This window comes from Onychostruthus taczanowskii, unplaced genomic scaffold (assembly GCF_017590055.1).
Source record: "Onychostruthus taczanowskii isolate IOZ18803 unplaced genomic scaffold, ASM1759005v1 scaffold17, whole genome shotgun sequence".
In the NCBI taxonomy this organism is placed as follows: domain Eukaryota; kingdom Metazoa; phylum Chordata; class Aves; order Passeriformes; family Passeridae; genus Onychostruthus; species Onychostruthus taczanowskii.
The window spans coordinates 11,901,603-11,926,187 of record NW_024498906.1 but is presented as its reverse complement, the minus strand read 5'-3'; the positions used below and the strand labels follow the sequence as shown (position 1 = coordinate 11,926,187).

At 45.5% G+C, this 24,585-nt stretch overlaps 1 protein-coding gene across 3 annotated transcripts; it reads right to left on the bottom strand.

The window, feature by feature from the left end:
* Nucleotides 1-1,335: 1,335 nt before the first annotated feature.
* On the bottom strand, nt 1,336-22,493 carry MORC3 (MORC family CW-type zinc finger 3). Of its 3 annotated transcripts, none has more exons than XR_005952294.1 (18): nt 22,347-22,493; nt 17,191-17,263; nt 15,821-15,953; nt 13,900-14,114; nt 12,971-13,118; nt 12,551-12,698; nt 12,334-12,465; nt 11,980-12,099; nt 11,475-11,572; nt 9,317-9,421; nt 9,087-9,209; nt 8,900-8,974; nt 8,269-8,311; nt 7,140-7,324; nt 5,841-6,672; nt 5,553-5,716; nt 4,930-5,375; nt 2,857-2,992 (listed from the first exon to the last, which is right to left on the bottom strand). XR_005952294.1 is itself a non-coding variant. In XM_041399851.1 (17 exons), exons 1-17 carry the CDS (start codon nt 22,383-22,385, stop codon nt 2,839-2,841), a joined length of 2,787 nt encoding a protein of 928 aa, XP_041255785.1. In that variant the 5' UTR covers nt 22,386-22,493; the 3' UTR covers nt 1,336-2,838. The 3 variants fall into 3 exon arrangements, 1 of the variants encoding a protein (XP_041255785.1); XR_005952295.1 differs by lacking the exon at nt 2,857-2,992 and adding an exon at nt 3,007-3,682; XM_041399851.1 differs by lacking the exon at nt 4,930-5,375 and having other exon boundaries at nt 1,336-2,992.
* Between the last annotated feature and the right edge of the window lie 2,092 nt (nt 22,494-24,585).

Below are 24,585 nucleotides of genomic sequence, written 5' to 3'. Positions count from 1 at the left end.
TCTATCTTTCTTGTCACCTCTCTTCAGGTCCTGGAAGGCCACAATGAGGTCACCCCAAAGCTTCTCTTCTCCAGGCTGAACAATCCCAAATCCCTCAGCCTTTCTATTCCCATGGGAGCACTCTTTGTTGTCATACCTATGGCACAGCTCACTGTCATTGTCCCCCTGCTCTCTGGACAACCCTTAAATTCTGGAGTCTTCTCCTTGGGACAGCCCAAGGGCTACTTTGGCTCCACATTGTGCCAGGGCCCAGCACAATGCTCAGATCCTTCCCAGCCTGGTGCTGTGCCGGTGCTCCATGGCAGGAGCTGCCCTGCTCAGGGACACAGGGGCTGGGCCCTCCTGTGCCACCCTCGTGGGGGACAATGACAGTAACACTCTGAGCCAGGGGTGTTGGGCTGCAGGAGAAGCCCAGGATGGGCTGTGGGGCTGTGGCCCCATTCCCTTGTGCTCCCAAGCTCTGAGTCCTTCGAGATCCCTGGGCAGGGCAGCCATGGCAGAGGTGGCAGCCTGTCTCCACAGAGGGTTGAGGCCTGGCTCTGGCTGCCCATCCCTTCACAACTTGACATGGCCTGTGTGAAAGCAGTTGCTTCCTTTTCCCCCAGTTTGCCATGGTGGGAATTTTTGCCCAAACAGCTCACCCAGATCTGCCTCACCAAGCCTGGCACCTTGCTGGTGCATTTGCACTTCCCTTGCACCTCCCCTTGCATCTGCACTATTCCCACTGTCTGAACACTGGAATCTTCTCCTGTCTGTGCTCATTCCAAACCTTTCCCCTTCCTCTCTTAGGTGAGTTATCCTGAGGGAACTCCCTCCTTTGGCAGTGTTGGAGACCCTTTATTGAATTAAGTCCTGACACATCCAGTCCCCTCCTCACCCATCTCCATCAACCTTAACCCCAGTCCCCACATCCCAGGGAACCCCAAACCAACCCCTTCCTTCTCCATCTCTTTCCAGCTGAGGGAGAAAGATGTGTATGGAATAGGGGATTTAAAAATTATTTTTACAAAAGTCCTGAGGAGTTCCACAGCAGTAGAACTGCCTTAGGATGGCATAAGTCCACGTGATCAGTGAATTTCTGAAGGCAAGGAAGCTCATCCATGAATCAACAGCAGAACTTCCTGAAATTCAGCTCTATTCCATTAAAACCCTCTGGATTACACCAGTGCTGCTTTTTCCATATCCAGGACATTCCCATCCCATTTCCATACTGGTGGCCCAGTCCAACACCAGACTGAGCCAGGCTTTCTTCTAACACCCAACACTTCAGCCATCCTGCACAGGCTTTATTGAGAAACAAACACAAGAAAAATAAACAAACAAACAAATGCAAACTCCGATTTATATATTTTTATTTTTTACAAAAAATACATTTTAACAAGTAAATAGAAACCATTTCCATAAGTCCACCGTTGTCCAAAGTGTAAATGTACATTGTAAATTTGCCATTTTTAATATAGACATGTGCTCTATTTTGCCAGTTGTCTACAAGAAATTCAGCTACAGTCTGATGAAACATAATAAATAATGATTAAGAAATGGAAAAGCTACACACCAAGAAATGGGAAATATAAACTTTGCAAAAGTCATACGTAGTTATATTACAGCCACCTCTTCCCAAATCAAACATTCAATTTCTCTTTTATAAAGTACAACAGTAGTGCATTCCCATTATTGGCATAGAGAGAGATCTTCCACTGAAATACTGTCCATGGAAAGAATTCCACTGAACTACGACTCAAAGGGACACCAAGGGATTAACTCAGGACAGTAGCAGTGCAAAAGCCAACAATATTGGCTTTATTAAAAAAAACAAAAAAAACCAAAAAAACAAAAACAAACCAACAACTTCCTAAGAATTAACATATTGAATACTAATTAAATTATTTTTTAAATTTATTTTTTGTATCTCAAAGCAAGAATAATTTTTCTGCATCACTCTTTGAGTGACCAATCCCACCACAGAGGAAAAAATGGATGTGCTGTCTTTGCCACCCAGTTTGTCATTCCCAATGACTTGGAAAGAAATCCCTGCAGCTGGCTGGGAAATTCTCTTGGTACCATTGCTTCCAGGTTTTCCCATGACCATGGAAAAATGGGAAGATTTAGAGCACACAACTCTAAAAGGGGAGATGTGAAAAAGAGGAATTCGCTCTTCCTGCCTTTAATAAAAACTGTCTAAAGCTGTTGAAGCTGAACATTTTCATCCTGTTTACACCACAGATAAAGAAACATCCCTCCTTTTCCAAGTTCTTCCATCCAATTGGTCCATTCCCAGTTTTCAGGATATAACCCTTAAGAACACTTATTTTGGTAGTACCACACAAATATTCCCCAAGTATGGCCCAAATTCTCACCTACTACTTACATTTCTATCCCATGAATGCAACACAGAACACTGCTGGGAGCAATGGAACAACACTGTGGGATACAACTACTCTGGGAAGGAAATCAAGGAAGTTTTTTTCTTTTTTTTTTTTTGCATTTCTAAGATATTCCACTACTTTAGAAGAGGAAATACTCACAGGTATTAATGTTTATATAAGATCCAAAGTCAACCAAAAGGTGTCTGTAGAAAAGTATTAAGATTCCTAATAGTAAAAATATCTGCAAATTTAATTACAAATACATTTCCAAAGCAAAATCCTTAATTAAGTACATCAGGGTGGGTCAGTATTGACAGTGTTCCTTGAGGAGGAAGTGAACAGCTAAATGTGGAATATTTACACTGAGAGAACCACCTGTGTCAAATATATAAAGTGAAGCAGCCCCATTTACAGTCTGGAACCTACAGGTTATAATGGAAGAGCAATAAAACTCTGCTAAAACACTGAGATTTTAAGTACTGCTGATTTCATGCATTTGTTCTACCACCTGCCCTAAGATTTCATCCACCACATCGATGTCATAATTCACTTGCTGCAGGTCCAGGTCGGGCATGATGGTGGCCAGGAGCTGTCCCACGTTCACTCGGAGAGAGCGGAGCTTCAGGCTGGGGAGAGAACAGCACAGGATTAGCTGGAGATGGAATTCTGTGTTCAGAGCTCACCTAACAAAGCTGGACTCATAATCCACACCGGAGATGCTCCATGACTCCCATAAACCAACAAAAAAATGGATGCAGGTAAAGCTGCATCAAGATCATTCCTAAATCTATCAGTTTTTCCAAGCTTCTCTTCAGTTTTCAGCTTGAAGAGGGATATTCCCTCAGTTTCAAACAAATACTAAACGGAATTCCTGTCAGAAATATTTCAGAATAAGCATTGGTGCAATCCTTTCCCCCACACCACCTGTATTTCTCAAAGCAGTATTAAGCCCTGGTATTTTTATCCATTTAGAAACCCAAACTACCACAACCCACGGGAACAAAAGGAGAGAAAAAGAGAGGAGAAGGCAAGAAAGAGGAGTTTGCCCAAAGGCTTTAAAATATAAATAGGAAGTAAGAGTTATAGCCCAGGGAAAAGTCTGTGCCTCCCTTTTTTTGGTTTCTTTCCTGGATGTCCTTGCTGTGTCCTCTTCCTGATCAAACTGTTTTGCCATCCCTTCTGTGGCCCATTTCCTTCTACTCTCAGATCCTTTATCCAGTTCTCCCAATGCTGCCATATCTCCATCAACTTGTGGGGGAAGTTACTTCCAAGTCCTGCATTAATTTGCTAATTCTTTTAATAAACACACATCAGAGCTATAAGGAAAAATAAAATTAAATGCTGACAGATAATTTTTTATGTGGGTCAATTTCTTTTTTAAGACTGAAAGGGGTCTCTGGAAATTATCCAGGTTTTTCTCCACTCTGCCAGGGTGGATCCAGCACTCCCAAAGCCCAGCACCAGGGAGGAGTCACTTGCCCAGCCCAGCCCAGCCGGAGCTGGGCGGTGCCACCAGCAGAGTGCACTGCCGGCTCCCGCTGCCCTGCCACACCCAGCACCACGGGCACTTCCTCCCGCTGCTTTCCCAGGAGCTGCCTGCAGCTTCTGCTCCTGCATGAATTCACAGGTGCCCCTGTGAATTCCCTGTGGGCTTTTCTCCAGCTCATTTGTCCAATTTGTCAAAGTCCCTCAGCAGCAGCTCTGCCCTCCTGAGCTCCCTCCAATTTGATGGCATCAGAAATTTATTGAGTTCGTTTGGTTCTGTCACTCAGGCCATGAATCCCACAAGCCCCAGGGCTGGAAGAGAACTTTGAGATTATCCAGTCCAACAGTCAGCCCAAAATGACATCCCCAGGGCCACATCCAGACTCCTCCTGAACATTCCCACAGACAGTGGCTCCAAACCTCCCTGGGCAGCTCAGCCCAAGGCCTGACCACTCTGCCAGGGAAATTTTCTGTGCCAATCTCCAACCTGAGCCTGCCCTGGTGCCATTTGAGGCCATTTCCTCTCCTCCTTTCCCTTGGGACACAGCAGCAGAGCCTGACCCTCCTCACTGCCCCTCCTGGCAGGGAGTTGTGCAGAGCCACAAGGTCCCCCCTGAGCCTCCTTTGCTCCAGGCTCAGCCCCTTCCCAGCTCCCTCAGCTGCTTCTCCCAGGATGTGTTTTCCAGCCCCTCCCCTGGCCATGCTCCAGCCCCTCAATGTCCTTTTAAAGTGGCACAGAACTGGACACAGGACTTGAGGTGCAAAAGCCTTTTCCATTCTTGGCCTTGCTGTTGATCCCCAGTTTGCCCTCAGTCACCCCATGCTAGTTATCCTTACTCCCTTTTTGACTCACATGGGGCTGCAGATGGCTTCCAGGTAGATTTATTCCATGTTTTCCCTGGGATTGAGGCTGCAGTGCCAGGATGGAGCTGTGGCTGTCCTAAATATGGGCATAACAACTGCCTTTTTCCAGGAATGTTAATTTCTGGAGATACTACAAGGCCCTCAGCTCCCTCTGAAATACCTCTCGTCTGGTCCCAGGGATCCATTTGCTGAATTGATCCCTTAACTGACTCACCTTTATCACAGCTGATGCTTCCCCCCTTGGATTCTCCCCTGGCAAGGACCTCAGCTCACTCTGCTTCCACCTGCTCTGGGTTTTCTGTGTGTGCTATTTCCACCTCCCAAGAGCTCCAAGCTCTCCAGCTGGAAGTTTCAACCCTTGTTTAATTCCAAGATACACCCTGGACCCTGATTCCACAGGATCTGCCTGCAGCAAGGAGTTCCTACAGGAAAGTTCCAAATCCAGACTCTTCAGTTGATTCAAGAGAGAAAAACAGACTGAAGTGAAGTTCATTACACAGCAGAAAATAATGATCATCCTCCTCTTTCCTGCCTCCCTTTTCTCTCCTTGGTTTGCAAGTTGTGCTTAGAAGTTATACAACATTTTGGATATTTTCAGAAGTATCCGTTTGCTATTCTGTTGTGGCCCATCCTGCTCACACAAATAAATCACAAGCATCACTTGATAAAAAAGAAAAAACAACAACATTAGTTAGGAGTCACAAAAGGCAGTAGAAAAGAATTGCAAGCATCACATTTTATTATACAATTATCACACATAACCTTCATCAAAACATTTGAAATACAACCAACAAGCAAAAACCTTGAAATAACATCTAGAAAGAACAAAACTGATACCTTTCTCCATCAGAAAAATTTACAGAGTCTTCTACATTACTGGTGGTAGAATCATTTGCACGTGCTACAGCCTGTGGGATTGAAGCTTTTAACTGAGCCAGCTCTGCCTTGAGCTCCTCACACTGACAGGCCATTTGATTCTTCTCCACTTCTAGGACTTCAATCTGCCAATCAAAAGAAAAATAAAGCTGTAAAAACTATTCAAAACGTTGTGTAGTAGAAATGCTGTGAAACAGGGAGTAAAAAACAGAGATAATTGAAGTGTCAGGAGTGTTTTAGCAGATGTACCTGGCTTTTGTATCCGTCTCTCTCAGTGGTGCACTTGTCCAGCTGCCTGAAAACATCATCCAGCTGCACTGCCATCTCATCCACCTCACTCTTGCTCTCTCCATCAGCACATTTGCTGCACTCAGTCTTTAGGTTCTGCAGGGTGCTGCACTGCTCCTTGAGCGTTGCTATCTCCCCCAGGGCCTGCTCATAGAGAGCTGTCACCTCTGCCAAGCTCCTCCCATCAGCATTCCCTTCTCCACAGGAGGGAATTGTCTCTGTTGCCTGATGGCACATCTCCTTTTTTACACATTTATTATTCATCTCCAAAAGCTGCTGTTCCAGTGTTTCCACTTGTTTGGTTAACGCTTCACATTTGCTTTGGTACATTTCTTTTTCTCTGTTCAATGATTGCAGCTGATTTTTCAGTTCATTTTCCATCTCTACAGATGTCTCAGGAACACCATTGACCTTGTGCTGTTCCTTTTCCATCCCTGCCCCAGGAATGTGGACTGGGATGTCTTCCACCTCCTCCTTTTTCACCACCAGCTTCGGGAGCTCTGTCTGTGTTGCTGAGCTCAGCTGTTCACTTCTTGCCTCTGAAGTGGTTGCACTGCAAGGTTCCCCCACGGGAGAGCTTTCCTTCTGCTTCTCCTCCTGATCCAAATTGATACATTCTGTTTTTACCACAGGAACATCAGGATCTGCTGAAGGCTTTGGAGTGCTGCTCTCCTCCAAAATGATGACATCTTCATCATCATCCTCCTCCTCGTGGTTGTTGACTGTTTGGTCACTGAGCCGAGGTGTCTTTAGGGCCACGGGTGTCGCACAGCTCTGCGTCCTCCTTTTGAGACTGAGGAGGAAAATATTAAAATAATCACTTGATTTGCTTAAATGCAGCCAAAATCATTTGTTTCCAACAACATGCTGTGTTTCTCTGAGCACTGTTCAAAAATTACCACTCCAGAAATTTGCCTGCAGGAATAAATTCCTGTAAAAACAAGTGCCTGCCATCCACACACTCCCCCATTATTCTGAAACAGACCCAGTATTCCCAGGAACATCCCCACAGTTTCAGGAAAATGGCCTGTGGAGTGAGGAGAACACAAATTCTGTTCCTGAGCAGACCAATCACTAAAAATGCTCCTTTGTCATTTTCTTGCATTCACTTTTGTACTTGACAAAGTCTCCTGGAGCCTCCAATGCTCCCAGAATTCCCACAGGAATTTCAGCAGCTGAAGCTGCCCCCAACACCATCATTTTCATTAAGTTATTAATTTTAGAAATAAACAGGAATCTCCTTTGTACAGGTCCACTCACCTGCTATCAGCATCCAGATGAGGGGGAGACACTTTAATTAAAATAGGCAGAGATCTTCTAACAGAAGCATCTGATGATTTTGGTATAAGTAACCTTGGAAGAGCTTCCTTTGCATTCGGAGATGAGAATGTTTTGAAGTCTTTACTTGAAGAAACAGATGTTTTTAACAATATTTCATTATTGATCTATAAGACAATGCAAGTTAAGAATGGAAATAAACAGATATTAGTAGATTCTTCAGGAGAGATTTAAGCAGTTCTTTATATACCAACACCTAAAATTCTGACATGGTCATAGCTAAGTACCTCCTTGAACCCAGGCTCAGGATTTTGGGATGAGAAAGGCTGACTAGACTACTGCAAATCCCACTTTTAAAGTGCTCTGCAGAATCCCAGGCAAGAGCTTTTCCCAAGCTCTGTCTCTGTCTGGAGTTTGCCCATCAGACAAAAACTCCAGGACAGGCATCCCTGGGAAAGCTGCTCAGGGTTCACTCAGTTGGCCTAAAATGAGCAATTATTTTACTTTTAGAAATTCCTTTTGTACTGAGAGATGTAATGGCAGAGAAATAGTAAAATTAAATAAATAAGTTAAAACAGCACATACAGCATGTCTTCTGCAGAAATGAAGTGATCTTAGGTCAGAAACTGACTCTGAATGCAACTGAAATGAAATCCCACTCAGACAATTTGATTCTGAGTTAGAGTCCAGACATTCCCACCAACCACCTTGATCTGCATCTGGGTTTAATCTGAATTGGAGTGTCTCCTTGCACAAGTGTAGCTGTTCCACCTCTGTCTATCCCCACTGAGATCCCCACTTCTAAGAGCATCTTTACTTTTATATCCTCACCACATCTCTCCAACAAGTCCCCTTTCAAGAATGGGGTGTCCTGCCATAAAAACAGCCACCAGCGACTGCCACCTCCTCTAGTTTTGGCAGGAGACCTTTGTCCCTCTCAAACTCCTTCCTAAGGAGAAAGAAATGGTGGATTTTCCATCACTGGGCTGCAAAGAAAGGGGATTTTGGGGTTCCTCATGGTGAGCAAATCCTGCAGAGCCACCAGAGTACAAGTGGATGTTGAAGCAGACACTGGCACCCAGGGCAGGCTCCTGCCAGCCTCAGGAGTTACCTGGTGGCTGTACTCCAGTCTCCTCTTCAGTTTTTCCCTGTCCCTGCACAGCAGCAAGGAAAAAAATAGAAATTAAGGGCTTAGATTCAAACTGTTCATTCATTATAAAAACTAAATATAAGATCTAAAAGCAAACACAATACTCTTCATCTCAGCTAGATACAATAATCCAAGTATTCTTGTTTATTGAATGAAAACTTCCTCAGGAAGCTGGAAGCTTGTCTGAAGTTAGCTTAACTTCCAACAAGTTCCCTCTAGATTATTTACTAAAATATTTAAAACCCCAAACTCCCACTTCTGGAATGTGAGGCAACATCACAATCACTCAAATCAGTTTTTGTCATACACCTTAGCTAAGAACTCTTTTATTCCTAAATAAATATATTGATCTTTTCAATATGCTTCAGTGTGCACCTTTGGAAGTTACACAGCCAAGGTCTCCTAACATCCCTCAGAGTTTGCTTCTGGGACATCCCAAACTGATTGCTTATCTATTTATGGAACATCTGATTATTCCCACAATGCCAAATCCTCTGAAACATCATCTCTCTGGGCTGTCACCCCAACTGCTGCACAGCTCTCCTTGGTAGTTTTTAGAGTTGAGAGCCCTGTAAAAGTTTCCAGAACTCACTTTTTCTTGTAGGTTTTCTCGTACGTGGGGTGTATTAAATCGTCATCCTCTGGTTCTTCTGGCACGTTACAGTTCCTTGAGGGAAGGAAGAGGACAGTAAAAATCCCACAACAGAAGGAGCTGAACACCCCTGCTGCTGCCAGGTGGTCTGTGAGGGCTGGGAGGTGTCCCTGGGCTCTGTCCTTACCTGAACTGGGGGTCAGGGTTGAGGGAGCAGTACCACTTCTCCGGCAAGTGCTCGATTCCGTCCGGGAGCTTCCGCCACTTGAGGCACGCGTCACACTGCACCCACGTCTGGTCAGGCTGTTTCCTGGGGAAAAACCAAAAGAAATCAGCATCTGCACACCAGAGAGGGCTCTCCTATCAGATAAAGCAGTGACAGTGTGCTCAGTTCTCTGCTGTCACACTGGGACTCACTGGATCTCCTCGACGGGCAGAGCTAAGGGATATTCCTCGTTTTTCTTGGTTTTCATCTCGTTCCAGTAGTCGTTGAGCTTTTCTCCCAGTGCTGCTATCGTGAGTCTACAAAGAAAAGAATTTAAAGATCATCTTGAATAATCCAACTCTAGCACAGAAAAAACCTTTATAAACTCCAGTGACAGAAAAAGTGTATGAACCACTTTAATATGTCTAATTGCACAAGAGTGGAGAAAAAAGCTTTTCTAAAAGCTTTTCCTTTTTTCTTTTACAAAAAGTTTTTATTTAGAAACCTGTAGAAATGAGGAATTGTGTGAAGTCATGTTTTTCAGCAATGGAATTCCTGGAAATACAAGTCAGAGCACAAAGACTGAAATCAAGAGTGCTGCTGATGGACAGAGCAAATCCTGGAGGGGATTCAGCCTCAACCAGAGAATTAAAAAAAGCAGCAAACCAATCCAGCACCTGACCCCGGTTCTGGCTGTTCCTGTACATGCCAAGTGCAGGTTCATGGCTACTCTCAGGCTGATGTCCAACTTTACAACAAGGAGCTGGCAAACACTTGATATAAAGTCTGCACTCTGATAAAAGGAGCAGCTCAGGCAGGTGAGAACCCAGGGTAATCCTCAGTTTTGTTTCCTGCTCAGGGCTCATGGTGCAGCTCAGGGACTCCCAGAGCTGGCACACCCAGAAGGGAGAGGTGAGCAACAACAACAACAAAGCCCCCAGGTGAGGGGAAGTGAGGACAGCCCCTGGAATTCAGCTCTGAGCAATCCAGTGGATGAGTAACCAGCCCAGCCCTCCCTGGCCTGGCTCAGCACCTCCCACTGCCCCGGGCCTCGAACCAACACAAATGTTTGTGCGGTGAACTCGTGCGCCCCGGAGCTTGGATCCAGGTCACCTCAGCAGGGACTGCTGAGCCAGGGGACACCAGAAGGGCGGCAAGGAGCAGCGAGGCAGGGGTGGAACCACTTCCCTTTGTGGGGAGGGAAGAAGTGCAGAGCACCTTTCCATCAGGTTCACAACTTTCCAGCCCGAAACAAAAACATCTTGAGAAAACCTGGAGCACTCCTGGCACAAAAACCTTCACAGGAGATGTTTCCAGTGTGGTGTCACTGTGCCCACCCACATTCCAAGTGCAGGGGAGGTGGCTGGGGATAAAACCAGAGAAAGCTGGGAAGTTACATTCCCATTTAACAGTACTGAAACCAGAGGTGAAATGCAGTTGCTGCTTCCTGGATGGAATGCAGCTGGCATGGGGAATCTGCTCCTGGGTGATAAACAAAGAGCAGAGTGGAGACACCACAGGTCCTGCTGGAATCCCTGCAGGAATGGGAACTCCATGGCACCAGGAGCTGACAGAGCAGCCAGGAGAGGAGAAGCTGTTCTGCTGCTGAAGATCAGCTGGGGTGAAATCCCACTCTTCAGATGAACTTGGCTCATTATTTAATTTAATTGTAAGATTAACTCATACCTCCACCCCAAAGTTATGTCCAGGAACAACTGGATGTGGGATTTTAAGGCCTGGAGGGCTTTTCCAACCTTAATGATCCTCTGATTCTACCCACCTGTCTGGATATTGACTTAATTACATTTTTTGGACAGACTGGTTGGGCACAAAGTTCCAGATTTCCTGGGGTGCTGACAGACAAATCAAACTCAAGGGATTGAGGAAATCCCCCTTTCATGTGAAGTGCTCAAAAAACCCCAACAAGTGGAAACCATTCCCTGCTCCCTGTGGCTGCCAAAGGCATTCCCAGTTCCTGCCCCTCTGCCAAGGGACTGTTGGTGCCACACACAGGGAATGGCTCAGGATCACCAATGTTTGCAATCAATGCCCAAAATTTCCACATTAAAATCCACATTAAAAGCACTGTTGGGCACATGGAAAATGCCTCCTACTGAACAGCCACAAAAGAATATCCAGGGAAAACCACAGGAACACGGCTGGTGTGGATATTGTGGAAAAAATATTTACAAGGAAAGGGAAAGAGACAAAGAGGGGGCAGACAAAAAAGGGTCTAAAAAGAGGTGTTTGCATTTAAGCCAGGTTTGGCCACAACACCAGAAACTTTTATTCTTCCTATTTAAAGAAGCAGCTTTATCAAGTGTTTCCCAGGAAATGGTAATACAGGCTAGAAAATGCAGATAAAAATACCTGTATTCATTGGTGTAGTCAAAATCTTGTTTGTTGTGAGTTGGTTTTAGGAAGTTGCATTCAATAATCCCAACAACACCCACACCCATGTTGTTTGCCTGCAGGGAATTAAAGTTTATCAGGAAAACCAACACAAAATCCATGCCAATACTGCAAGAGTTTGCTGGAGGTAATTATTAACTGTATCTACACTGGACAAAAAGGATTTTCTGGCTTATGACTCCTCTCCAAAGAAAGAGTCTTTGATGTAAACCCCCTAAAGCACAAATCCTCTGCTCCACCCCTCTTTTTGTCCTGAAAGATGTGATCAGATTCATATTTTTGTATCAAACAGCCTCAAAATCAAACAACTTCATACAATTTTTAACTGCTGCACACAGTGAAAAAGGTGATTTTATAAAGTATACATCAATATCTTGCTTCCCATCCATATTCTTTTTTAAAATCAGTGTTTGAATGAAATTTTATCAAGACATTAAAATATTCTGAAGCCTCAATTTCTTACCTTTAACTGACAGCCAACTCTCTCATAAGCTTTGATGAGTCTGTTTTTGTGGTACATCATTATTCCATAATGATCTTTGTTCCTGCAGTTAAATCCAAAAGTAATTCTGACTGTTTTGGCCTTTGAGCAGATATTAAGGAAAAACAGGGTGAATCTCATGGAACACAAAAAATAAGAGTTATTCTGAGTGGGTCTTAGAGCTTTCTTTTCTTATATTGAGATAATTCCTTCAGTAGGACTTAAAGAAACAAAACAAAACAAAAAAACACCCAAAAATAACCCAAAATTCATTAATATAACTGAACAAAATCCAGTCACAGAATTCAGTTCTGCAAAGGAAATATTAAAGGATACATTGAGAAATTTGGGTCTGTAAATATCCCTCTCGATGAAGGCCAAACTTTTGGAAACCAGCTGTGTTTTCACCTTCTGTCCTCTCAGGATGATCTGCATGGTTGGCTTCAGGTACAAAATACTGCAGTAAGCCTGTAAAACAGATTCTATTAAAATTAAAACATTTACACCCTCCAGCTTCCAAAAATAAACCCAATTTTAAAGATCCAACACGTACTCTTAGGGAGTAATCACTTTCTGGAACAATCTGGTCCAGTCTCTCCTGTTTTTTGTAGCCTCTTTTGCCTGTTTCATCCAAGTCTTCTGGAATTCTGATGTCGTATTTATCCTTGTCAAAGTCAAATTCTGGTTTGTCATTTTTATCTCTAAGAATGAAGATGGGAAAATGTATTAATTGTAGTGGAATAAAGCAAATAAAAGAGGAAGTGTTGTGGTGGAGCCAGGAAAGAAGGAAAAAAAGGGGAATTCCTCAGAGATTTGCTAAAATTCACATTTGAGTCCAGCTTCCCATTTTTTAAACTGCACATAGCTTGTTCCAGTTATTCCACACACAAAGAACCCCCAAATCTTTTTATGTTTGCATACACTGAAAGAAAATGTGAAATTAATGAGAGGTAAGAGACTGGATTTATCTTACTTTCTAAGATTCCAAATGATGATCCTGGTGCCTTTTTTCCCTATGATGGCATCCAGCTCTGCCAGTAATTTGTCCTCAGTAGAGAACAAGGAATGGGTCAGGATGGCCTTGAGGCTGTTCTTGGATTCTGCTGGGTCACTGATCTGCCGTGGGCACCGTTAAGGACAGGGACTTGGAGTGGAGAAGAGATTTCACAAAATGAGGGAATGTCAGGACTCACTTCCCAGCTTCTCATTGCACATCTCAGAACTCCTACAAAGTTAAAATTTTAACCAATTACAGAATCTCCCAGAGTTTTCTGGCTTATGACTCCTCTCCAAGGAGAAAATTTTGATATAAATACCCATATGTAAATTTGAAAACTTTAAAATTTGAGATAAATTTTCATATAACTTCATTTTAATATAAATTATATCTAATTTGAAATTTTTATATAAATTTGAAAATTTTCTCCTCCCCAAGAAAACTGATATAAACATCTATATATAAATTTGAAAAATGAATATAATTTTTCATATAAATTAATTTTTTATATCAATGATAGCAAATTTGAAAATTTTATACAGTTTTGAAAATATGATATAAATTTGAAAATTTTCTCCCCTCCAAGGTGAAAATTTTGATATAAATATCTATATATACATTTGAAAAGTTGATATAAATTTTAATATAAATTCATGTTTATATAAATGATATCAAATTGGAAAAATTGATATAAATTTTCATATAAATATATTTTTGTTATAAATTATATAAAATTTGAAAAATTGATAGAAATTTGAAATTTTGATATAAATTTGAAAACTGTCTCCTCTCCAAGGAGAAAATTTTGATAGAAACATCCACGAGAGCAGCCAAACACTTCCTTTGGGTGACATTGTTCCCCAAATTTGGGCCGTAGCCACAACTTTTCAATGCTGAAAGGATATGTTGGTTGGTGAATGTCACGATGGGAACCATGACGTGCTCTGCTTTGGTGACTTCCAGGAAAGTCTGGGACAGCAGCCCCACGCTCATGGTGTCCCCGTTCTTGGTGAAGACGATGGCATCCTTGCCCAGGCGCATGGAGCCCGACTTGAAGCCGTTCCCGTAGAGCCCCACGGGAACGCGGCCGTTCATCACCGACTTCTCGCTGAATCCAAAGCTGCAGCAGGGAAAACGTGAGGAGGGTCACGCCTCAGGTTTGAGTTTTGATGATTTTCAGATTCTGTGTGCACTTCTGAGCTTCATATTATGGGATGGTGAGCTCTGTGCACAGAGCAGGGAGACAAAACAATTCCTGCTCCAGCTGGGCACCAAGGACAAATGATCCAAATCTCAGCCCAAGAGCACAAACCCCGTGGGCTGGAGAGAGAAAAACAAGCAGGATGGGAGTGCAGGGGCTGAGCTGGAATTGGACACTGAACTGCAATGTGCACATGGAGCAGAGCTGATCCCAGGGAGAGACCCCGGGAGCGCTCGTGCATTTTGGGACCATTTGGGTTCATCTTGGGTGCAGCCCTGGCTGGGCTCTTGTGCTGCCCAAGGTGCATCCATGGACGCCTTTTCATAAATCCCTGCTTTATTCTTTAGCTCTGTCCAGCCTCTGTCCTAGGGCAGCCTTCTCAAGGCATTAGAGGTGGGAAAAAATCCCTGCAAAACTTGAGGGCTCATGAGATACAAGTGCAGGACTTGGCAAATTATTTAACCCAACCCTCTTGTTTTAGAGGTCAGGGATTCCTGAACAATTAAATCCTAATATCACCCAGACAATGCTGCTAAAACCACACAGCAAAAACTCAGGAAAATCTACTTTCAGCTTTTAATTATGGAACAGAAATATTCATACTTAGAAATAAGTATGGAATAGAAAGTTTGGAATTAGGTGAAAAAGCATTTTTATGAGAATCTGATAGTTATCCTGTAATTTCACAATAAATACTAATAAAAGTCTCTAACCCTGTCTTTTTCCTCTCTCCACTTCCTAGAAAAAGTTTGATTCACAAGTTTTCCATTTCTATATTACACTTCAAATAAAACATATAGAATATATCACACTTCAAATAAAATTATGGAATTTAGGATTTATGATGGTATCTAACAGAAAAATAACAGTTTGAATTCAAGCTTGCTCAAATTTAAATCTGCAGGCAGAGCAATTTTTTACACTAAGAAAGAAATAGTACAGGAAACTTTTTGCTACTGTTGAAATAAGAGAAAAATTAGTTCCAACCCTACAGAATATTTAAAGATAAATAGACAATTATTTAAAATATAGAAAATACATTATTTTTTCTGCAGTACATTCAATTATGTCAGTGGGTTTGTGCTGAATATCCCTTTTTCTCTCATTCACTAACTTAAATTAAAGCAAGTGTGTCTGTGCCCACAGTGACCAAAATCCTCTCTCAGACCCTCTCAGGGGGTGCTTTGTGCTTTTAGCACTTGGATCTCACACACTGCATGTACCAAACTATTCTTATCAATATCATTATTATTATTATTAATGATGATGAAAGCAAAAATAAAATATCTGAATTCTCCTTATCTCCAATAATAATAAGGATTATGATGATAATAAAAATAAAATATTTGAATTCTCTTTATCTCCACTAGCAGCCACTACAGAGTTTCCACAGCATAAAGGGAAGGCTGAGAGAAAGGATGAAAGGAAATTATGAGGTAAAAGTTCCCTGACAAAGTTAGGGAAGCTTTAGCAGCATCTGCCTGCTCTGGAGTCTCACCTGGACCTTCAGAAATGCTGAATTTATCAGCAAAATCAGTGAATTACGGATGAGAAACAGGAATGCACTGAGCAATACCAGAAGCAGAGGTGGAATTTGTACAAGACAGGGATAAGGAGGCTCCCACCTGAGCATTTTGTGCAGCTTCTCGGAGTTCATGCCGTTGCCGTTATCGGTGAACGTCAGGCAGATGTTGTCATTGATGACGGTCTTGTCGATCCAGATCTGTTTGGCACTCACATCTGGATCATAGGCATTGTCTGAAGGCAAGGAAAGCAGTGTGGGAGACCAGAAAACAAAAATTCAACTGAGTGCAAACACATTTGAAAGTCATTCAGAGTGTTAGGATGGCACAGCTGCATCCAACCCAGAGGAACCTCACCCAAACCAACACAAAAGTCCCCAGATTATCAATGACAGCAGAACAGGGACCAAAGATGTAGCTGGAGGTGAGCAGCTCACACGAGAACAGAAAATGAAACCAAGCCAAGATTCCAGTTTCGTTTCCTGCCTGCAGAGCAGCTGGTGCAATGCCTGCTTTCTCCCAGCCCTACGAGAGGGGAGCTGCAAAATGCTGTAGACTCAACTTTCTGTTTACAGGATGTGAAAATCAAACACGAGTGAAAAAGAACCCGGGGCTCCGGCAGCAAAACCAGGCCCACCTCAGCTGCCCCAACACCACTTTTGTCCATCTTTTCCCCTCATCCCCAGGGATTTGTGAGGGGAAGAAGGGTGGGATGTGATGGCACATCTGCCTCACTGCCTGCTCTGCAGGTTCAGGTGAGAGACAGAAAACAGCTCAAGCCAATAAAAGCAATCACAGGTTGGTGAGTGAAACCTTGGCAGGTTTCTTCCTATAAACTTTAAGTCCAAATTACATCACAGTGAAGTATTTAATAAAATGTATTTCAGCATCACAAAAGAGGACATAGAGGTACAGCTGAAAGTTTGGAAGTATTTGGAGTATGAAAAGAGCTGAGATGATTGAACAGATTATACTCCCAAACCAGCCAGGCCTTTCCACAGCCACAGGGCTCTGGTTCCCTCCTTTGGGACAGTTTTGGCCTCATCCAGCTGAAAAATCACTCTTTTCTTCTGTTAGGTTAATTTTCTGGAGGAAGGGGGGGAAAGGGGGGGGGAAGGAAAGGGGGGGGAAAAGGAGTGAGCAGAGGAGTTGCTCCCTTTGGCAGCAGCAAAGTGCTCAATCAGCTTGGCTGGGGGCCCAAGCCACACCTTTATTTTGAGGAACCAGCTCATCATTCCCTGACTGTGGAAAAGAGGAACACTGGAGATGTCCAATTAATTTCTGCTCAAAATCAAAGGCAAGATGATCAATAGGACTTAACAGACAGATGCACAAGTCCCAGGTAATGCAGGTAACAGGACCAGAACAAAAAGCAAAACACTGAGCATGTTCAGCCAGGTCTTCCCCTAAAAGGAAGGAAAAAGGGTTTGTCACAAGAATTATTCCAAGCTACTGAGCTATTGATCACCTACCTATGAGTTCTGCAATTGCACTGAAGGGCCAGGTGTGACTGGTGGAGTTGGTGTGCAAGAACTTTGGACACAGCTGGAATAAAGCACAAGCAGGGCATTAGTTTGTGCTCTCCAAGGCAGAAACCAGGCTGTTAAATAAAGGAGATTTCATGAGGCTGGTTGGACAACACCACCAAAAGGCTGTAATGGAATCAGTTTCTGGGTATTGGCAGGGAACATTAACACAGCTCTTGAAGAGGAAATCCAGCACAGGCTCAGCATGTTCTGAGCATGGGCTGTCATCCTCAGAGTCTTTACCTTTATAAAAATATAAGGAATTATTTCTATCTAATGATGCCAGAGGTTAAAGAAAACAACAAAGCCGTGGTCCAAACCCACTAACAGAAGCTCTCAGATGTTAAAAACTCACATTTTAAACCAGGAGAATTCAAACTCCATGTGAAGAGTGAGCAGCACCCAATACCCTCTGTGGGTCACTGTCTGTGGTGACCAAAATCCCCTCTCAGGGGGTGCTTTGTATTTTTAGCGGTTGGATCTGACATATTTCACATACCCAAAGGCACAGGCATTCCCAGAATTAGATGAAAATATGCAAATAAAACACCTCTTTATGGGATATAACTTGGAGATGTCAGTGCCAAAAGAATTGCCAAGCAGCCACATACATGCCTAGGCTCACATACATTCACTTCAAGACTTGGAAAAGCAGAACTAAAAATCCATGTAAGTTAAGGACCCATCCAAGCAACACCTGGAGAAATTTTAACTGCTGCAGCTGCTTCTTGTGTTTGCATTATCCCTGAGGAAATCCATGGTTACACACTCCTGCAAAGCCTTTAACACAAACCCCCTGCACAGATTTGCTCAAGCCCCCCTGCCAGAGCCGTGGTGATGGCAGAAAAAGCAGCACCTATGAACACAAAACACTGAAAACAGCCCTTGTACCACTGAGTTACAAAAAACCCACAACATAGGGAAAATCTGAGAGAGATTTATAAATACTGTGTACATATCCATACTGCATAATTTTTACAGAGTTACTCGTTGTCAAGCACTTTTATCAAGGTATGAAGTATAAATAAAACTCAAGTGTACATAAAAGTGCAAATAAAAGCAAGCAGCCACTTCAGAGCTCCAAGGTGAAAAGGAATGGTGCAAAAGCAAATCCTAGAGCCACAAACCAGCACCAGAGCAGGAGAAAGGCACAGGGAGAAGCAGCAGCCCTGGTTCAGAGCAACAGAACGTGCCAAGAGCCATCACCTCGATTCTCAGGTCACAGCAGCACATGACACAATTCCAACTGCAACCTAATCCCTGCATTTCTCCATGGAGCACCAGAGGGAGGAGACAGCCCCTTCCTCGTTGCCATCTGTGCTGGAGAGCTCCAGGTTTACAGAATCTGGTGCATGGAGTCAGGCTAAGCCAGGGTGCTCCCAACAACACTCCAAGTAATTCCAAATCCAAAAGAAAATTCCTCTGGGCTATTAATGGAAACCTCACATGTGCCACGGCACGTGGGCAAAAGGATCTTTGGATTTCTCCCTCTGCTGTGCAGGAGCTCAGGGGATCCTCAGAGCCCTGGGTGATCCTCCTCATCTGATTCTCCAGCATCTGCTCCTTGGTTTTCTAAACTTCGGGATCAAAATCCACCAGAAACAACTGTGGGGTTTTCCCCACCTGAAATCCCTCCCTGGCAAAAACAAATCCATATTTAAAAATCCCAACCCACCACAGGGATGCACATTCAGGGATTTGGCATCTGCTCAGCTCCCAGCTGAAACACTGAACAACTCCAGCCACACAGGAGGCTGGAAATGCTGGATTCCCTGCTGGATTCATTGGAATCTCAGCAAGAGGGACTTGGCAAGAAGTCCTGACTGTGGTTTTGTCAGAGGCATCAACTCACACTTGGGAGTCTCATGGAATCCCTGAGGCTGGAAAAGCCCTCCCAGCCCAGGGAGTGCGAGCTGTGCCCCATGGCCACCTTGTCCCCAGCCCAGAGCACTCAGTGCCACCTCCAGGGACACCTGCAGGGATGGGCACTGCAAAGCTCCCTGGGCAGCCCCTGCCAAGGCCTAGCACCCTTTCCAGGAAGAAATTCCTTCTGAAAAGGAAGCAGCACCTCCCCTGACCATCAGACAACGCTGAGGAAGGACAGAAAGAACCTCAGTGTCACCCACAGTGGCACCACCACCAATAAATGTCCTTTTTTGCCTGTGAACCAAACCATTCTGTGTGCACAGAAATCAAACCTTGCCTGTGTAACACGACAGCTCCTCTGCTGTGAACCAGTGGGAATTCTGAAAACAACATCACAGGAATCCTGCTGGCATTCCCCAGATCACTGCCTGGGGGAGGGCTTGAGAAAGGCTGCATGTGGTTCACAGGACTGGGAATTGTGACAGGCGAAGGAAGGGGAAGGTGGGAACTGGAACCAATGTCCCATCCCGCAGCAAAAGCTGAGCAAGTGTGCCACGGGGAATTCATGGGAAAGTTACCTCAGAGCACACAGCACCACCTGAGCACAGAATTCCACACTGGTCTGGGCTGGAAGGGACTGGGAAGACCACCCAGTCCCAACGCCTGCCGCAGGCAGGGACACTTTCCAGCTCAGCAGGATGCTCCAAGCCACTTCCAGCCTGGCCTTCCTCACTGAGACAAGGGCACAAAACCAGATTGAAGAGCACAACAGTGGTTTAAGGCCATCAGTTTTGTAGTTTCCTCCAGAGCAATCCAGCTGTCAGCAACCACTCCCTAATTCCTGATGAACTCACCAGGAAATATTTCAGTCCGTTTGTCCTTACACTTCATTCATCAATGCACCACTTTAATTAGCTCATAATTAATTGAGATTCAGTAAGAGCTGAACACTCATTTTACCAATCCAGCTGTTTTGCTCGCTCAGCCAAATATATTTTGTTACTAAGTGGGTTTTGTTTAGTAATTTCATTTTTTCTGTGCAGCCAAACCTGCACATCTGAAACTGAACTGTCCTGAGAACAGCATCCCCTGCAGTTATAACCAGCAACAATTCAATAAAGCAGTTTTTCTCTCAAAAACGACAGGTAGCTTTGGGAATTTCAGTTTCCCACCCCTTGCAGATCCTCAGGTGTGCACAAATCCTAAACTCCTGCAGAGTTTACCTCATCTCAGGAACTTATTACTTGCACATAACAAATTTTTGGGGGTTTTTTATGTGTCACCCATCATCACTACAGTAATTCATGCATTTGAGTGGAAAATACATCTTGCTTTAGCCTGCATTTATTTAACAACTTCTTGGGAACAACTCTGCCATTTTCATGGAATTATTGAGGCTGGAAAAGCCCTCCCAGCCCATGGAGTCCCAGCTGTGCCCAATGCCCTCCTTGTCCCCAGCCCAGAGCACTCAGTGCCACCCCCAGGGGACACCTGCAGGGATGGGCACTGCAAAGCTCCCTGGGCAGCCCCTGCCAAGGCCTGAGCACCCTTTCCAGACAGAAATTCCTCATGAAACTTCCTGAAATTTCTCCTGCCAGCTACACAATCCCAGGTCAGCACTGTTCAATGAACCACATCAAGGGACCGATCCAAATTACAAATCACTCTTAAAATATTAACCTGGATCACTTCCCCGTGCTGCTTCTTTGTTCAGCTGGACAAAAATATTGCCAGAGCACCAGCAGGAGATAAATTCCAGGCTGGGAATGAATTCCCAGGCCCTCCCAGTGCCTCTGAATCCACGGGAAATACTTTGGATCCCAAAGAGCTGTGACTATCAGCTCTCCCCGCAATTCTCTGCATTACAAAGCTTTTTACAGACCTGGTCAAAACTGCATCAGCTGCTTCACCTGAGGAAAAAAAAAAAAAAAAAGAAAAAAAAAAAAGAAAAACCCTACAAAACCTACAGCTTTCGCTGGAAAGCCACTGAATGCAAATTCTCAGTTGTGCCTGCAGCAGACAAAACCAAAGAGCAGCCTAAAAATAATTCAGAAAGTTACCAAGCGCATCTTGTTTCGTTTGTACTTCTGAGAGTTCAGCTTGGCAAAGTGATTTCAACCTGAGAATGATTTTAAACTCTGAACTGCCACATGCAAAGGCTGATTTTTGATACTTTTTCCTCTCAAGACAACCAATAATATGTCCAAAACATAATAATAAATCTAAATCTTCATCTAAAGAAACAGGACAACCCTGCTGCAATAAAACATCACAGCAACTGGATTTCAAACACTTCCAAGAATTAAAGGCCTGAAATCAAAATGCAATTTTGGAACTTCAAGGAGATGATATTTATGGCTCATCTCTAGAATAATTTATTTTAGCAACTTTTATTAGGGTAATATAAATTCATATTAAAGTACCAGAAATGGATACTAGGGTAACATAAATTAGGTGATAAAATTTCAGCCAGAGGTTGGACTCAAGGATCTGGGAGGTATTTCCCATCCTAAACGATTCTGTAATTCCAGCAGTGCTGAATGCATTCGAACACACCTTTTTCACTCAAATATTTCCTAAGTTACTCATCAGAGCACTCCTGCTTCTTTTCACTGTTCTAAAGCAAGGCGATGGGAACAGGTGACATTTAGAAGCACTGACTCGGAAAAAACCCTCCTGTTTCACCTGAAAAAGCAGCTTTAACTTCATTTCCATCGGCACAAACCGATTGCCACAACACCTCAGCAACAATACTGCGACTGAAAACACAACACAGCAGCACTGAACTGCGTGAACACTCATCCCTCTCAGACGCAATTAGGGTTAAAATGTAATTAGACCGCTTGCAATAAAAGTAGTTAAGATTTGAAATTACGAGTCGGCAATTAGAGGTCACGGCGCTCGCCAGAGGCGGGGAAATCCCGCCCCCAACACCGAGCCCACCCCCAGCCCTCACCTTCCCCTCGGACAGCCCGGCCGGACCGACAGCAGGGCATTTTCCCGGCTCTGAGCCAGGATGAGGGCGGGGAAGCCCCCGGTCCCTCGTCCCCCGCAGAGACGCGGCGGCGCTCGCTGAGGGAGTGACCCTGGAAGCGTCCAAGGCCAGCCTGGACGGGGCTCTGAGCAGCCTGGGACGGTGGAAGGTGTCTCTGGCCATGGCAGCAGGTTGGAAGGAGCCGGTCCCGAGCCGGTCCCTCAGGTGCCCTGCCCCGGCCCCGCCGTCCCCTCGCACTCACCGCGCTCAGGCGGATCCCGCCCTGTGTTTTCGCCGCCATCTTCAGGCCGCGGCCCCGCGCGCGCTTCCGCCTCCCCGCGGCCTTTCGCGCTTCCGGCGCCGGGCGCGCGCACGCGGGGCGGGGCTTGCTGTGAAGCCACGCCCCCTCGCAGTGGGCGGGGCTGGAGCTGAGGGCGCTGTGAGGGGATGGCGGCGGGGCGGAGTGAGGGGATGGGTTAGATTGGGATGAGGCTTGGACGTCATCCTGGCCAGCTGTGCCCGAGCCCCGCCTTGTCCCCAGCTCAGAGCAGTGAGTGCCACCTCCAGGTGGCACCTCCAGTGATGGGCACTCCAAACCTCCCTGGGCAGCCCCTGCCAAGACCTGAGCACCCTTTCCAGGAAAAAAAATTTCTCAGTATCCAACCTAAACTTCCCCTGGCCCAGCCTGAGGCCGTTCCCTCTGCTCCTGTCCCTGTTCCCTGGAGCAGAGCCCGACCCCCCCGGCTGTCCCCTCCTGGCAGGGACTTGTGCAGAGCCACAAGGGCCCCCTGAGCCTCCTTTGCTCCAGGCTCAGCCCCTTCCCAGCTCCCTCAGCCCCTGCTGGGGCTCCAGCCCCTTCCCAGCTCCGTTCCCTGCCCTGGACACCTGGAATCAGCAGAAATGCCGAAGTAGAAACCGTTCTGCTTCTAAATCCAGACAGGAACACTCCGAGTGCCTGGAGAGAAGGAGCGCTGTGGGAAAGTGCCCCAGAGGCCCTGGGGGTGCTGGGGACAGGGCTGGACACGAGCCCAGGGGTGCCCAGGTGGGCAAGAGGCCCCTGGCAGCTGGGCTGGATGAGGAATTGTGTGTCCAGCAGGAGCAGGGCAGGGATTGTCCCTCTGTGCTGGCTCTGAGAGGCCCCTCGAGGGCTGTGCCCAGTTCTGCTCCTGCAGGAGAGACCTGGAGGGGCTGGAGCGTGTCCAGGGCAGGGAACGGAGCTGGGAACGGGCTGGAGCCCCAGCAGGGGCTGAGGGAGCTGGGAAGGGGCTGAGCCTGGAGCAAAGGAGGCTCAGGGGCCCTTGTGGCTCTGCACAAGTCCCTGCCAGGAGGGGACAGCCGGGGGGGTCGGGCTCTGCTCCAGGGAACAGGGACAGGAGCAGAGGGACGGCCTCAGGCTGGGCCAGGGCAGGCTCAGGGTGGATATTAGGAAACATTTCTTCCTGGAAAGGATGGTCAAACACTGGAACAGGACACTCAGGGTTGTGGTGGAGTCCCCATCCCTGGAAACGTTCAAAAAACTTGTAGTTGTGGCACTTGAGGCTGGGGTTTAATGGTGAACGTGGTGGTGGTGCTGGGGTCATGGCTGGGCGTGAGGAGCCTTCCGGGACTGAAATGATTCACGCCTTGAGCGTTGTTGTGAAAGAGTTTTGCCCATTATAACAAAAACTCTATAAAGAAACTGCAACCACAGAAGCCTCCACCTGACTGGGACTTTGGACTGTAAGTTGAACTCCTAGATACACTGTTGTTCAATCATCCCAGCCTAGGGACAGACAAACAGGACTGAGGGAGAGGGGAAAAAAAGAGCCAAGCCCAGCAGAGATGCTTTTCTGGCAGGGTTTGGGGTGTGGAGAGCACAGCCCACAGTGGCCAGCTTTCCACAGCGTCCCTGAAAGAGGAGGGGAGGAGCTTTTGGGTGTCACCTCAGAGGTTCACCCCAAGTTCAGAGGCACTGAGCATCCATCCTCCCCTACACAAAGCCCCAGCCCACAGGGCACACCCACGGGACATTCACATGAGGGACACCTCAGGGGGTGTCAGAATCCGTCCCAAAATGCCCCCCTGAGTCATTCCTGAAGTCTTGCACCTCAGGACTGCACGGGATGCAACAGATCTGGAGTCTGCTGCAAGAGACAGCCCTGGGCATTCCCCCCGGGCCTGAGCTACATTAACCCTTGGGATTCTGTGCTTTTGTGGGATCCTCGCACCAAGAGCTCTGGAGAAGATCCATACAACATCACTGGGATCCGTGGAGTGGTGACATTTTCTTTATTCTGTCCCTGCCACTCTCTTCCTGTTCCCGCACACCACTTTTCTATCTCTTTGTTTTCTGTCTCTCATATTTACTATCAGATAAAACCCATACTATTGTCATGGCATATGGTCTCGTTTGCACCTTAATTCAGGCAGAGACATTTTTAATAGTTTTAATAACTGGATCTTGACAGAGCCTAGAGGTCTTTTCCAGCCTTGGTGATCCTGGGATTCTCTTCTTTGACCCC

Excerpts from the sequence above, each read along its gene's own strand:
- MORC3 (XM_041399851.1), bottom strand. The coding sequence starts at position 22,385 with ATGGCGGCGAAAACACAGGGCGGGATCCGCCTGAGCGCG. Across the intron at positions 17,264-22,346 it reads GCGGGATCCGCCTGAGCGCG|CTGTGTCCAAAGTTCTTGCA; the intron begins GTGAGTGCGAGG and ends GCTTTATTCCAG. Across the intron at positions 15,954-17,190 it reads TGCAATTGCAGAACTCATAG|ACAATGCCTATGATCCAGAT; the intron begins GTAGGTGATCAA and ends CCTTGCCTTCAG.